Source organism: Malus sylvestris, chromosome 5 (genome assembly GCF_916048215.2).
Source record: "Malus sylvestris chromosome 5, drMalSylv7.2, whole genome shotgun sequence".
In the NCBI taxonomy this organism is placed as follows: Eukaryota; Viridiplantae; Streptophyta; class Magnoliopsida; order Rosales; family Rosaceae; genus Malus; species Malus sylvestris.
The window spans coordinates 10,850,282-10,865,752 of record NC_062264.1 but is presented as its reverse complement, the minus strand read 5'-3'; the positions used below and the strand labels follow the sequence as shown (position 1 = coordinate 10,865,752).

General features: G+C 38.5%; 2 protein-coding genes across 2 annotated transcripts; one reads left to right on the top strand and one right to left on the bottom strand.

The window, feature by feature from the left end:
* The first annotated feature begins 1,348 nt into the window (after positions 1 to 1,348).
* On the top strand, positions 1,349 to 4,378 carry LOC126623389 (probable receptor-like protein kinase At4g39110). Its single transcript, XM_050292279.1, has one exon. It carries the CDS (start codon positions 1,481 to 1,483, stop codon positions 4,154 to 4,156), a length of 2,676 nt encoding a protein of 891 aa, XP_050148236.1. The 5' UTR covers positions 1,349 to 1,480; the 3' UTR covers positions 4,157 to 4,378.
* Positions 4,379 to 12,702: 8,324 nt separating this feature from the next.
* LOC126623391 (probable carboxylesterase 18) lies at positions 12,703 to 13,952 on the bottom strand. Its single transcript, XM_050292282.1, has one exon. It carries the CDS (start codon positions 13,863 to 13,865, stop codon positions 12,993 to 12,995), a length of 873 nt encoding a protein of 290 aa, XP_050148239.1. The 5' UTR covers positions 13,866 to 13,952; the 3' UTR covers positions 12,703 to 12,992.
* Between the last annotated feature and the right edge of the window lie 1,519 nt (positions 13,953 to 15,471).

Below are 15,471 nucleotides of genomic sequence, written 5' to 3'. Positions count from 1 at the left end.
AATTACTTTAAAATTATGCAAAGAAATAAATCAATAACTAATTAAAATAATGTCACTTATCTGTAAACTCTTTTACTGTATGAGTTCCGGGTGTTTCCTGAGGTTCTCTATTTCTTAATTAGTTTATTTCCTAGCAAAAAAAAAAAGAATAATATTTTTTTTTAAATGACTGAATTTCTCATTGTTCTTTTGTTTTACAAAAACTATCGAATCGTACATGTACGTGTTTTTTACGCGCGTCGTAAGTTTATTAATTATGATTCGGATCAAAGTAGGCTGTGACAATTGCATATAATCAACTGCAAAAATCTGCTAACACATTACTTTAGGCACCAGAGATATGTGATTGAAATCAGTAATCAAACTGCATGACAGTGATTTATAAGTGGAAAAGAACTATTTTAACTAGTTAATGTATTATTGTTTTTATAATTGACAATGAATCAATGATAAAGGAGCTAGAGTAAACATAGTACTCTAGCTCACACAACTCATGCCTACGAGATCAAACAAGAAAGCATTTCTAGCAGCGGTAGGCAAATGATCAATCCCACAAGTCAACTTCAACTGCATAGCCTCAATCAGTTATAGCATCCGCTAAAATATTAGCCTCTCTATAAGAACATGTTTCCAAGAAATATGATGAAGCATTGAGCAGTTTGTTTGATATCTTGAATAATATACCTAAAATCTTCATGAATGACGTAATTTTAAGGATTGATCACCAGTTTGGGGTCCCCTTCAATGCAAACTTCTCTAAAACTTTTCCTTGTGTCTAAGGATAAATCATGCTGCAGCCGGTTGGCCTTCGGCTGAGCATCAAATTTTATTTTGAAAAGAAAAATTGAGAGTTGTTAGGTTGGAAAAACTCATCACCGCACAGAGCAGAGTGGCGTGCATGCAAAAGTTGAAAAACGGTGTGCAAACATCACTCCATAAAATTTCTTGTTACCTACTTTGCCATGTCAGACAGTCAGAGTCCTTTTACTCTACTTGATGACTCATAGATGGAGAGAAATGTTAGTGTCTAGGCCAAACTAGCACAACATTATCTCCGAGCTCCAAGTTCCTAAAAAACCTAAGGCCTATATTAGATGCAAATTAACAGGGGGGGAGAGAGAGGGAGAGAGAGGGAGAGGTTGAAATGGTGTTGGACCAATTCAAAGCGAGTCCAACCGTTAATCTAAAGTTAGTGTTAGTCCAACCATTAATTTTTTTTCAACTTCTAAAAAAAGCCACCAAAACAGAAAGCTTCCAAATCCCAAATCTTTGTCCACAAACATTGCCTCTATCTTGGGAACTCACAGCCTATCTGGGTTGTCACCTCCTTCCCTCCACTTATAATCCAAACAAAACACCAACCACCCCTTTGAAGAAAAAAAAATTAAAACAAATTACCAATTACAGTTAGTTTTAGACCCCTTTTTCAAGTACATTTGCCAACTCTTTTGTGCTCAAACCTTCTCCTCGCCCAGGAGGGATGGAGATAGAAAAAAAACCAACCAAACAAAACCCAAACCTTTTTCTATCCTCCTTGCCATCATCATTTTCGACACCGATGGCTCTCCTCCTGGTCCTTCTCTTCTCCCTCCTTGTCTCCCCTGCCTTAGTCCTCTCTGCCTCATCACCACCCTTTACTCCCCAAGACAACTTCCTCATCGACTGTGGAGCCACCAACAAGGCCACCCTACCCGATGGGAGAACCTTCAAAACTGAATCAGAATCCACGCAGCAGTTGAAGGCAAACGATGACAACAAGGTCTCTGTTGACAAGGCAGATGTGCCTTCCCCTCTGTATTTGACTGCTAGGATTTTCAAGAGTGATGCCACTTACACGTTTCACATGGCAAGGCCAGGATGGCATTGGATTCGCCTTCATTTATACCCACTAAGCAACTCGGTGTTCGATCTTCAGAAGGCTAAGTTCAATGTCATGACAGACAAGTATACTTTACTGCACAACTTCAATGTCAATGAGAACAAGAACAACAACACCAAAAACCAAATTTTTATGAAGGAATACCTTCTAAACATAACCGAGCAGCAATTCTCCATCAAGTTCTCTCCCATGAAGAACTCTGCAGCGTTCATCAATGCGGTTGAGGTGGTTTCAGCTCCTGATAATTTGATCACCGACACAGCCAATAATCTTCAGCCGGCGAGCCAGTTTCAGGGGCTGTCCAAATTCGGTTACGAAACTATGTACAGGCTTAACATGGGAGGACCTCTTGTCACGTCCACAAATGACACATTAGGACGTACTTGGTTGCCTGATGATGCATACATTAAGTCAAAAAACATGGCCAAGGCTACATCTGTTGGGACTAGTACAGTCAAATACCCTGATGGACTAACCCCCCAAATTGCGCCACCAACTATTTATGCAACTGTTGTGCAAATGGCTGATGCTGTTGTGAGCAATCAAAATTTCAACATAACGTGGAATTTCCAGGCAGAAAACGCATTCGCATACTTAATTCGGTTACATTTCTGTGACATTGTAAGCAAATCACTTGGTAACCTCTACTTCAATGTGTACATTAATGGGAACATGGCAATAAGTGATTTGGATTTGTCACACACTGTCAACGGTTTGGCAATTCCGTACTACAAGGACATCGTCGTAAATGCTTCCTTGGTATCTAACGGATTATCAGTCCAAATTGGTCCTTCAAGAATGGACAATGGTGCGCCAAATGCCATTTTGAATGGTCTGGAAGTGATGAAACTAAGCAATTCCGTGGACAGTTTGGATGGAGAATTCGGGGTTGATGGAAAGAAAGTGGAAACAGAAGGTGGCGGGCCTCACAGAGGTGCGGTGGCTGCAGTTGGGTTTGGTTTAATGTTCGGGGCCTTCGTGGGGCTCGGAGCAATGGTTTACAAATGGCGAAAGAGACCTCAAGATTGGCAAAAGAGAAACAGTTTCTCTTCTTGGTTACTTCCTGTCCATGCCGGCGATACCAGCTTCATGTCTAGCAAGACCTCAATGGGGTCTCACAAGAGCAACATGTACAACTCCACCTTAGGCCTAGGCCGCTACTTCACTTTCCAGGAGTTACAAGAAGCCACCAACAACTTTGACTCAAGTAAGATCATTGGTGTTGGTGGATTCGGCAATGTGTATCTTGGCATAATTGATGACGGGACTAGTGTGGCTGTTAAGCGAGGAAACCCTCAATCTGAACAAGGCATTACAGAGTTCCAAACAGAAATCCAGATGTTGTCCAAGCTAAGGCATAGGCATTTGGTGTCACTGATTGGCTACTGTGACGAAAACTCAGAGATGATCTTAGTTTATGAGTACATGTCCAATGGACCTTTCCGCGATCATCTCTATGGAAAGAACTTGCCGCCATTGTCATGGAAGCAAAGACTAGAAATCTGTATTGGGTCAGCTCGAGGGCTTCATTACCTTCACACAGGGACATCACAAGGCATCATTCACCGTGACGTCAAGACAACCAACATTTTGCTTGATGATCAATTTACTGCCAAGGTGGCTGACTTCGGTCTTTCTAAGGACGCGCCTATGGGACAAAACCACGTCAGCACCGCCGTGAAAGGAAGCTTCGGGTACTTAGACCCCGAATACTTTAGAAGGCAGCAATTAACAGACAAGTCAGATGTGTACTCGTTCGGCGTTGTTTTACTTGAAGCACTGTGTGCAAGGCCTGCTATCAACCCAGCACTTCCAAGGGAGCAAGTGAACTTGGCTGACTGGGGAATGCAGTGGAAGAGGAAGGGTCTGCTCGAAAAGATCATTGATCCTCTCCTCGCCGGATCCATTAACCCGGAATCAATGAAAAAGTTTGCCGAGGCTGCAGAGAAATGTTTGGCAGAACATGGTGTGGACAGGCCTACAATGGGAGATGTGTTGTGGAACTTGGAGTATGCTTTGCAACTTCAAGAGGCATTCACTCAAGGAAAGGCTGAGGAAGAAAGTAGCAGCGCTGTGCCGCCTTCCACTGAGGCCACTACCACTGCCACATCTCCTACTGGTGCTGCTGCCGTGGTTCCTCCTCCTACTACCCCCACTTCCGCTAGCCGCCCGGCTACTATTCTGGAAGGCGACGAGGGTTCGACTGATGCTCACCCCATTAATGACCAATCAGGAACTGAAGTGTTTGCTCAATTTTCCAATCTAAATGGTAGGTAAGTTCAGAAAATTTGGTTCACCAAATGAAAGATGATGATCTAGTACTATTTGTAGCCATGGTGACCTAATAATTGTTTTGGGGTATTGGGGTTTCAAGATCATAACAAAACTCTAACTTTATACAATATGATGATGTACTGGTTGAGGAAATTATAAACATATTTTAGTGTAATATTTTGTAATTTAATCTATTTGTAGCATAGATGCAAATTAGACTTTGAATATTTGTGTAATTACAGAAGGCAAAGTAAAATTGTAGGCTGCTTAGCATTGATTTATATACCAAGAAATACAAGCCTCATGCTATTGCAAAGATGCAAGTAACATCCAAACGTTAAAATGTAACACATGATCAAAGAATTTCGAACATCTCATAAGAATTTAAATAAGATAGTCTGAGAAGTTGAATGGCCAAAAACTTTTACAAATAACCGGTTATGTCGGCAGTATGACAAGTTGAATGGTTAAGCACTCTCACAAATAACAATTCCCGCCGTATTCCAACACACGGTGCCAATCAAGTTCTGTGTCCAACTTCGCCCCCAAGAAACAGTCGCTTATATAAAGAATAAGAAACCATAGTGTAATACTCAATGTGTGAATTAGAGAAAGGAAAGCTTGGGAAAAATAACGGTTATGTATATATATAGGAAGCCCTTAACGAAACGGGGATTAGTTGGGGTGCTCACATCACATTGAACTTTAACGATTTGAATCATCTTTTTTTCAAGTTGCACCTCATAGATCATGCTTGCAAAATATTAGCCAAATCGGAAATATTTGAGACATCTAATTGAGTTGAAAAAAAAATTGACGAATATAAGGATAATCTATAAATCGAGATTTACAAAATAAACAGTTCGAATCGTTAAAGCTCAATATGAAATGGGTCTTGTGGATGCAAATTTCTTCCTCCTTAATCTTGGACAAAATTGCACCTACAAAACAATTAACACATTTGGTTAAGGTCAAAAGCCTCACGCGCCCACAATGAATTGGGGGGGGGGGGAGGGCTTTGGCCGAAAAACCTCTGATGTCAAAGTTAGAATTTATAAAGAAAAGTGTTTTGAGAGTTTTTCAAGAGTGTAGACCTAGGTTTTTAGAGAAACTGGGGTTCAATATATAGAGCATGGCCGGACCCCCTTTTGAGAAAAGTTTTCCAGCCCTTTGGGGTATTTTTGTGTGAAATGGGTGATTTAATTGGTAATTAATGGATTAATTAGGAATAAATCCATTAATTAGCCAATTAACTCAATTTATATGGAATGTTTTGAAGGTTATGAAATAATTACCTTGTGGAAAATGTAGGATAAGGATAGATAAAATAACTTTGAATTTGTTACCTATTTTGAGCATTTTTTATAAACCTGGCATTCGTGTCATGTTTTCCGTGTTCGTGTCGTTTTCGTGTCATACCCGATATCTTAACGGGTTGTGTCGTGTAACACCCGTTAAAATAAACGGGTAAAATGACCCGACCTAACATTGACCCGATAATATTAACAGGTAATATGACCTGACCCGTTACCCGTTAAGGAAAATATATTTTAAACCAATAAATAATCAAATGAAAAACATAATACTAAATAAGTATATACATTCCATATTATCACATCCAAAACATAAAAACGCAATTTTGTTTTAAGTATATTTTCGCTTACCTAAAGTCTTTAATAGTTTTTTAATTAATGTAGAAATGTAAAAAAATATAGAAAAAAATATATAAACACTCGTAATGACAAGCTTTATAACTTTCATGAAGAACTTAACTTCGAAATTCGCCACTATAATCATATAAATCATAGATCAAACTTTAACCGTTGATTGTTGTTTACATTTATGCTTCATTGTTCTCATCAAATTTCGTTTTTTTAGATTTTCTTTTTTGAAAACATGATCTATTAGAGGGTGTAGGTAGAGGAACGGTTTGGATCGTTGATATTATATTTAGAGTTTTACGGTTAGTGAAAATATTGCTTGATGTTTATAAAGTTTCTACAAATATATGACATTGACTCATATTTCAGTTAACCGTAAATATCGAAACGTTATATCATCTTCTTACATCCGCCAAATGATCATGTTTTCAAAAAATAAAATTTTAAAAATGAAATTCAGTAAGAAGAATAAAGCGTAAATGACAATCGACGATTAAATAAGTTTAAGGTTTCACTACTACAAAATTATCTATTGCTAGCGGTCCAAAAACTTTTTTCAACGATCCAACCGTCAAACTTATTTGTACACATTCCAAGATCGCATACGTAAAAAATCGTAAAAAAACAAATATTCAGAGATTACGTAATGGAACAAAAGTTTTCGACGGTTATAAACGAAAAATCACAATTTAACGGTTATTTTATCTCCGATTTTGATGATTTTTTACAGATAGACTCCTCGACCTATAAGAATGTAATGAATAAATTTGATCTTTAATTTAAATTATTTATATTAGTGGATACCACAAAAACTTATTTTATACTTAATAGAAGTATAATATTAACTCTAAGTGTTTGTTTAATCTACTGTTTTGATGCAATATGCATTCTACAAAACTTTTTTCAACGATCCAACCGTCAAACTTATTTGTACACATTCTAAGATCGCATACGTAAAAAATCATAAAAAAACAAACATTCAGACATTACGTAACAGAACAAAAGTTTTCGACGGTTATAAACGAAAAATCACAATTTAACGGTTCTTTGAGCTCCGATTTTGATGATTTTTTACAAATACACTCCTCGACTCTATAAGAATGTAATGAATAAATTTCATCTTTAATTTAAAGTATTTACTTTAGTGTATACCACAAAAACTTATTTTATACTTAATAGAAGTATAATATTAACTCTAAGTGTTTGTTTAATCTACCGTTTTGACGCAATATGCATTATACAAAACTTTTTTCAACGATCCAACCGTCAAACTTATTTGTACACATTCCGAGATCGCATACGTAAAAAATCATAAAAAAAAACATTCAGAGATTACGTAACGGAACAAAAGTTTTCGATGGTTATAAACGAAAAATCACAATTTAACGGTTATTTTAGCTCCGATTTTGATGATTTTTTACAGATCCACTCCTCGACCATATAAGAATGTAGTGAATAAATTTGATCTTTAATTTAAAGTATTTACACCAAACTTATTTTATACTTAATAGAAGTATAATATTAACTATAAGTGTTTGTTTAATCTACCGTTTTGACACAATATGCATTCTACGAAACATTTTTCAACGATCCAACCGTCAAACTTATTTTTACACATTTCGAGATCGTATACGTAAAAAATCGTAAAAAACAAGCATTCAGAGATTACGTAATGGAACAAAAGTTTTTTACGGTTATAAACGAAAAATCACAATTTAACGGTTATTTTATCTCCGATTTTGATGATTTTTTACAGATACACTCCTCGACCAATAAGAATGTAATGAATAAATTTGATCTTTAATTTAAAGTATTTACACTAGTGGATACCACAAAAACTTATTTTATACTTAATAGGAGTATAATATTAACTCTAAGTGTTTGTTTAATCTACTGTTTTGACGCCATATGCATTCTACAAAACTTTTTTCAATGATCCAACCGTCAAACTTATTTGTACACATTCCGAGATCGCATATGTAAAAAATCATAAAAAACAAACATTCAGAGGTTACATAACGGAACAAAAGTTTTCGACGGTTATAAATGAAAAATCACAATTTAACGGTTATTTGAGTTCCGATTTTGATGATTTTATACAGATACACTCCTCAACCCTATAAGAATGTAATGAATAAATTTGATCTTTAATTTAAAGTATTTACACTAGTGGATACCACAAAAACTTTTTTTATACTTAATTGAAGTATAATATTAACTTTAAGTGTTTGTTTAATCTACTATTTTGACGCAATATGCATTCTGTTGATGCACAAAACCGGATGGTCTTGGAACAACGTAAATCCGACCGTGAATCTGTAAGAAATATAAATAACACAAGATGTATCGTGGTTCACCCCAAGGTTTGGGCTATGTCCACACTGATTGTATTTCTCTGATTGTATGTATGGATTACAAGGGTGAGGGGGAGTCCCCAGAGAAAGAGAGTGTTGTGGTATTTGTGAGGGTATTGCCCTCTGTTGGATTCATTTAGTCCCATTTGTGAGGGGGGAGGAGTCCCCTTTTATAGAATAAGGGGCTCCTCCTTTTACATAATCATATGGGCTGGGTAATGAGGCCCAATGTATCAAAGTCTGAGGCCCATTATGTGTGGTACCAACAGTAGTCCCCCAAGTCTTCAGTCAAGAGAGTCTTTTGGATGGAGACTTCAAATCCAATCCATGTACGGGCCGAAGTGGCTAGATGTCTTGAACCAGTACTCAACCCAAGGCAATACTCAACATAAAGCAATATTCGGCTAGAGGTATCACACGTTACGAGACTGCTAGGCTGGAGGCGATGCTCGTTGTGAGGCTGCTCGACTAGAGGCTATGCTCGCGGCGAGGCGTTTGCTCGGCTGGATGCGATGCTCGTTGCGAGGCGACTCGGCTAGAGGCTATGCTCGCTACGAGGCGGCTCGGCTCGTGGTATTCCTCATTGCAAGTATCTACTTTATGTCGACATGCACTCAGTATGAGTTGATTCTCGACATGACTCGGGTCTGCTTGTCGGGTTTGCATATTGGGTCTATGTGTCGGATCCGCGGATCGGGTCCGTAACTCAGGTCTTTGAGTCGGGGCAATACGTAGGGTCATCGAGTTGGGTCCAGGCACATAGGTGTCCCAATAAGTGAATGTCTGAGCAAGTGGGTGTTTGGTCAGACAAGAGATCACCACGAGCACGTGGCAGCAATAATGTTGATCAGTGGACCTAGTTGCTCAATAATTCCTGACAATAAATGACAGTATAATCATGAGCGTACAATGAATAAATATAGTAAATACGTAAAAGAAATATGGTAACAACAATTATTTAATATGTATATTTCTTATAAGTGTAAAACCTTGCCATGCGTATTATAGCATAGTTTTAGGTTATAAAAGTGGATTAGTTCTTTTGGATTTGAGCTGATAATTTCAACATAATTTAAAATGCATGGGTGTGGCAACCCACATCCACTTTCAGCATCTGTTGTAAACCTACCATCAGTTAGTGGAAAACATTCAAAAAATAAAATAAAGATATCATCATTGCTCCACCATCACACAATAACCAGTACCATTTGATAAATATTAAATAATAAAAAGATGTCATCATTGTTCCACCATCACATAAATATTAAATAATAAAAACAATTGAATTAGGTGAAGACTTATCTCTTTTTCACGTGTGGATCTGGTGGATCTGACCGACAAGGGCTCTTCCCTTATATTTTCTTTTTCAAAATTATCATGAGTGTGGAAAAAGACAGATGGGTATGGAAATGATGTTGTTGAAGACTTTCTTCCCCTCTGAGTCAAAAGATAAATAGCATGCAAGGCTTGGCTCTTTCGGCCATTTTCTTCCCCGAGAGCTTGCTCTGATCGTCTAGGGTTCGAGACGAGGTAATTGTATTCAGGTGAGGCAAAGAGAATGCTATCAGCTTCTCGGATCTTCTGACGAAATGCTTCCACGACAGGTGGAGAAGTTTCCTTTCCCTCCATATCTGTGTTCAACGGTGGCAGCTTCGGAGCTGGTAGGGAGCACGGGACCCAGTGGTGACACCATAGCTGTCAGTCTTTGAGACAGGGATCAAGGTAGAGAAGTGACACGGTGGAACCAAAGTGAGGGACCCAAGTCTGGACCCAGGGGCATTGTGGTAATCATCTGAAACTGCGTCGTAATAAAGCGTCATTAGCTGAGCAAAACAGCTGGTGAACGGAGCGATGAGGACGATCGGGTCGAACCACAGCCTGAACCAGCCGTCCTTCTTCTTCTGAAACGGGTACCAACGGTTGCATAACAAACCGGAGGGCTTGTAGTCGGTGGTTAACCGGGCTTCCAGCTGGTTCCTGTCATTCCCAGGTATTAAGATTAGAGGGTGGAGGTTGGTAACTCCTGCCTGACACTTGTACAACATCAAAACCATTGATGAGAACACTAGCAACAGTTTCAATCCTAGTGGTGGCTTCATGATTTGGTTCTCTGATATGATGTTTTGGATTTGGCTGTCATCTTTGTTCGGGACCTTGGGTTATAGATAATGTGCAAATATCTTGCTCTGCTACAAGTTTGTGGTTAAGAATGGGATACGTACTCCATGGTTCTTGAGTTTCTGCAGATTTTGCAGTATTGATTTTGCAGATTTCACATATTCACGGTGGAGGTGAAAAAATGAAAGAGAACCAACACAGCTTTTCGTATCATTTCCCACAGACGGCGCCAAATGTTGATGCACAAAACCGGATGGTCTTGGAACAACGTAAATCCGACCGTGAATCTGTAAGAAATATAAATAACACAAGATGTATCGTGGTTCACCCCAAGGTTTGGGCTATGTCCACACTGATTGTATTTCTCTGATTGTATGTATGGATTACAAGGGTGAGGGGGAGTCCCCAGAGAAAGAGAGTGTTGTGGTATTTGTGAGGGTATTGCCCTCTGTTGGATTCATTTAGTCCCATTTGTGAGGGGGGAGGAGTCCCCTTTTATATAATAAGGGGCTCCTCCTTTTACATAATCATATGGGCTGGGTAATGAGGCCCAATGTATCAAAGTCTGAGGCCCATTATGTGTGGTACCAACACATTCTACGAAACTTTTTTTAACAATCCAACCATCAAACTTATTTGTACACATTTCGAGTTTGCATACGTAAAAAATAAACATTCAAAGATTACGTAACGAAACAAAAGTTTTTTACGGTTATAAACGAAAAATCACAATTTAACGGTTATTTTAACTTCGATTTTGATGATTTTTTTACAGATACACTCCTCGACCATATAAGAATGTAATGAATAAATTTGATCTTTAATTTAAAGTATTTACACTAGTGGATACCACAAAAACTTATTTTATACTTAATAAAAGTATAATATTAACTCCAAGTGTTTGTTTAATCTATCGTTTTGACGCAATATGCATTCTACAAAACTTTTTTCAACGATCCAACCGTCAAACTTATTTGTACACATTCCAAGATCACATACGGAAAAAATCGTAAAAAACAAACATTCAAAGATTACGTAATGGAACAAAAGTTTTCAACGATTATAAACGAAAAATCACAATTTAACAGTTATTTTAGCTCCAATTTTGATGATTTTTTACATAAACACTCCTCGACCCTATAAGAATGTAATGAATAAATTTGATCTTTAATTTAAAGTATTTACACTAGTGGATATTACAAAAACTTATTTTATACTTAATAGAAGTATAATATTAATTCTAAGTGTTTGTTTAATATACCGTTTTGACGCAATATGCATTCTACGAAACTTTTTTTAACGATCCAACCGTCAAACTTATTTGTACACATTCCGAGATTGCAAACTTAAAAAATCGTAAAAAACAAACATTCAGAGATTACGTAACGGAACAAAAGTTTTCGATGGTTATAAACGAAAAATCATAATTTAACGGTTATTTTAGCTTCAATTTTGATGATTTTGTACATATACACTCCTCGACCCTATAAGAATGTAATGAATAAATTTGATCTTTAATCTAAAGCATTTACATTTTTTTTATATAGGAGTGATTGTATATATATATTTTTACATTTTTTACACTTCTACAATAATTATTATTAATTTTTCCCTCAAATAAAAAACATTATTCATGAGGGTTTAAAGGATTTTAAAAATCTAAACGATAATATAAGTGTAACAATTATCTATTCATAGAGGAATAATGATAAATCACGAGTGTTTATATATTCTTTCACATTTTTCATACTTGTATGTATGTCTTCTTAGTTCTTGCATATACAAATACTATACTAGTATATTTTAATTTTGGACAAGAATATGTTATGTAAAATTTATCCTAGTAATGATAATAAGGAACTCTCATATTAAAAATAAATAATGACTAAAACTTTTTTTTTTTTTATTTATATAGAACAATAATACAAAACTATATATTTAATATAGAATATATTGTATATATTAATATGACTATTGTATTTTATAATAAATCTTTTAGTAATTAAACTTTAAAATTATTAAAATAATTTTTTTCTTAACGGGTCGAAACGGATTACCCACGTGTTACCCGTGTGTATACCTGTTAAGAACCCGTTATTAACGGGTTCTTAACGGGTCACCCGATAGTGACCCGATAAGTTATCGTGTTGACCCGAAACCCGTTATTTTCGTGTCGTTTTCGTATCGCGTCACCATGTCGTGTCAAAAACTGCCAGGTTTTACTTGATTGAGGGATGATTGTCCACTGCTCACCCGTAAGAATCCCGATGTGCCTCGAGGGTAATTTTGTCATTTTCACCCAAATATCCATGTGTCGCCTCTTGATTATTTTTGGCTCCACATGTCTCATAACTAATCTCCATTTTTGAAGCAATTTTTGAAGCAAAAGTGGGAATCGCTTTAGATAAATGGCATGTAAATATGGAAGGGGACAAGACGCTTGATGCCACTTCTTTGGTTTCTCAAGACTCGGTTTTGACTAAATTATCCCTTATTTATGTTTATTACATTTGCACCCTCCAATTGTCAACAGATACAAAGTACAAGTAACCGAGTTCAAACAGAAGCACTGAAATCTTTGACTTGGTCAATCAGCTGGTTAGACTCAGGTAATTCAGGAAACACATAAAACACGTGGACCATGTTTGGATACTCGATTAGCTTCGCCTCCTTCCCCGATTTCTTCAGCCACTGGTAGTACCTCATCTACCAGTCTTGTAGCGGATCCAATCCCCCTGTGAATACAAGCGTATTCGGATACTCCAGACCCGCAATGTCCACCGCGTTCGGCCCACTCGAGTTTGCCGCCTTGTGGTCCCGGTCCGACCCGTCTGGCAAAAACACTTTCCACAGCCAGTCCGTTTGGGCCACCGAGACCAGAGGAGCTCCATGGAGACGGATCTCAGACTCGACCCGCTCTTCTCCCCCGAAAAATGGTTGTATCGATATCAACCCGACAGGTTTCACGACCCGGAATCGATCTTTCTTTCGGGCGGCGCGAACAGCCACGTGGTGGGCCAGGTTGGCTCCGGCGCTGTCGCCGGCAAAGAAGACTCTGGATCTGTCTGCATTTTTTGGGAGGACGTCGTCGTTTTGGTCGAGGACGGTAAGGACGTCGAACCCGTCGTCATATTGGGAAGGGTACCGGTGTTCGGGGCAGAGGCGGTAATCGACAGATACGACGACAGCGGGAAATTTACGAGCAAACTTACGGTAAACGACATCGTAAGCAAATGAGGCGGAGCTGAGGAAGGTGAATCCGCCGTCGTGGAGGAATACGACGACGGGAAGATGGGATGGAGTCGACAACGTCGTTTGGGGGACGAATAGGCGGAACCAGAGTTTACGAGTGGGGTCCACAGTGACGTCGGATAAGGTGACTTCTCTGATGAAAGCGGCAGGAGCGGCTAAGGACTTGAAGTCGAGTATGTTCATGAGACGGCAATTGACAGTGCCGTCAGCTCGGCGTGCGGCGTCGGTTACTTTTGAGAGAAGGGACAACGACACCCGCGTCCTCCAGCGGAGAGAAGTCCATGACGTTACGGTCTTTTGAGTATTGGATTCCAACGATGTCGTCATGGATGCGAATCGAAACGCCGATAGAAAGTGGAGAGAAAGTTTGATAGTGCGGGTGGCTTTTCCAGTGAAAATATAGGAAGGCCGGATGGAGAGTGAGTAATTGCGATTCAGCGACCAGGCCAACCAACAACTAACTTTTATGGCCGGTAGGCCCACCTTTTTTTTAGGGAACTTTAATGAAAGGCACCTGGTACTGTTCATTTTAACGAAAAACCACATTTTTACACTAAAAAGTCAATCATGGTACTATTCACTTTACCCTTTATTTTGTCCTTATCATTAAAACTCAAAGTTTTCAAACCCTTTTCATTAGTTTTCTCTTTTTTTTTTCTTTAATTGGGTTGTAATATGTCCACACCGTATTGGTGAGTATGACATGCCCGAATCAATGTGTCACAGCCTGTCCCGAGATTTTCTTATTCAAGATGTGAAATGATGGAATTGCCCTTAACGGGCATTAAGGTACGTGGGTGTGTGACATTATTTGGTCTAATCTTAGAAATGTTTTGGAAGAAAATAAATAAGATAAGTTGGCTTATTAATTTGGTTCTTGTTAAATTGGTTAGGGATTTGGAAAAATGGATGGTGTGGATTGAATGTGGGCATCTAAACCTTCACACTCTCCCTTTCTCTATCCCGTAGCCCTCTCTCTCTCCTCCACCTCGACGCACCCTCTCTCTCACACCCATATTGTACGGCCTCAGCCAAAATCCCCCAAAACTCAGTGGATCGAGGTAACCAAGGTAAGAATCTTCATCCTTGAGATGTTTTGAGTTGATTGGTACTGGTTTTAGGACGTAGAACCTTCGATTTCACGTGAATCTGAAACCCCCATTTTTGGTCACTATTCATGCACACGTGAAATGTTGTGTTTCAGGGAATTCTACGCTTATAGTGAGCTTAGTGAGGTCCCAAGGAAGCTCGGAGTGCTTCGTTTGAAGGATTTGGACGTCGGGATCACGAGGGTTAAGTTTGGCCGGTTTTGTTTGAATTTTTCCAGTGAGATTTAGTTGTTTTTGAAGCTTAAAAGTAGTGTATCGTGATTCTACATGTTTGGGGCTTCATTTTGGTATAAAATACGAAGAAAATGGTTGAGAAACGAAGGAGAACGAGACGTTCAAAGTTTGGCCAGAAACCGGCCGCCGGAAAGTTCAGTCCGGCGAGCCCGAGGTTGAAGATGGTGCGCGTGGGGGTGCGTGTCCCTGTGCCTGTCCTAGCGCGTGGGGGCGCGTGCGGCCTCCAAAATTTTTTCTAAAAATTACTCGACGTCCGTGACGTCGAGTAGGTCGATGTGGTATATTCATATACCCAAATTGAGCATCGTATGAGAAGTTATTTCGAATTGTTGGTTATGTGTTTAAATTAACGTTTTTATAGTTGTTTCGCATATAGGTGACACTTATCCCAAGGACGAGCGCATCCAGGGACGTCACGGGGGTTACGACCCATCGACTTATCAGTGAGTTGGCAGTTTTGTTTTCGTATTACCTATATACAACTGTTTTTCCCAGAAAATGCGTTTATATGAAAATTATGATTTAAATTACCATGCATGCAAATGTTGAGATATTTAGTTTGATAATGGATGCATATATATGTTAATTGA

What these genes read in the sequence shown, in the direction of transcription:
- LOC126623389 (XM_050292279.1), top strand. Translation starts at nt 1,481, where the DNA reads ATGGAGATAGAAAAAAAACCAACCAAACAAAACCCAAACCTTTTTCTA.
- LOC126623391 (XM_050292282.1), bottom strand. Translation starts at nt 13,865, where the DNA reads ATGACGACATCGTTGGAATCCAATACTCAAAAGACCGTAACGTCATGG.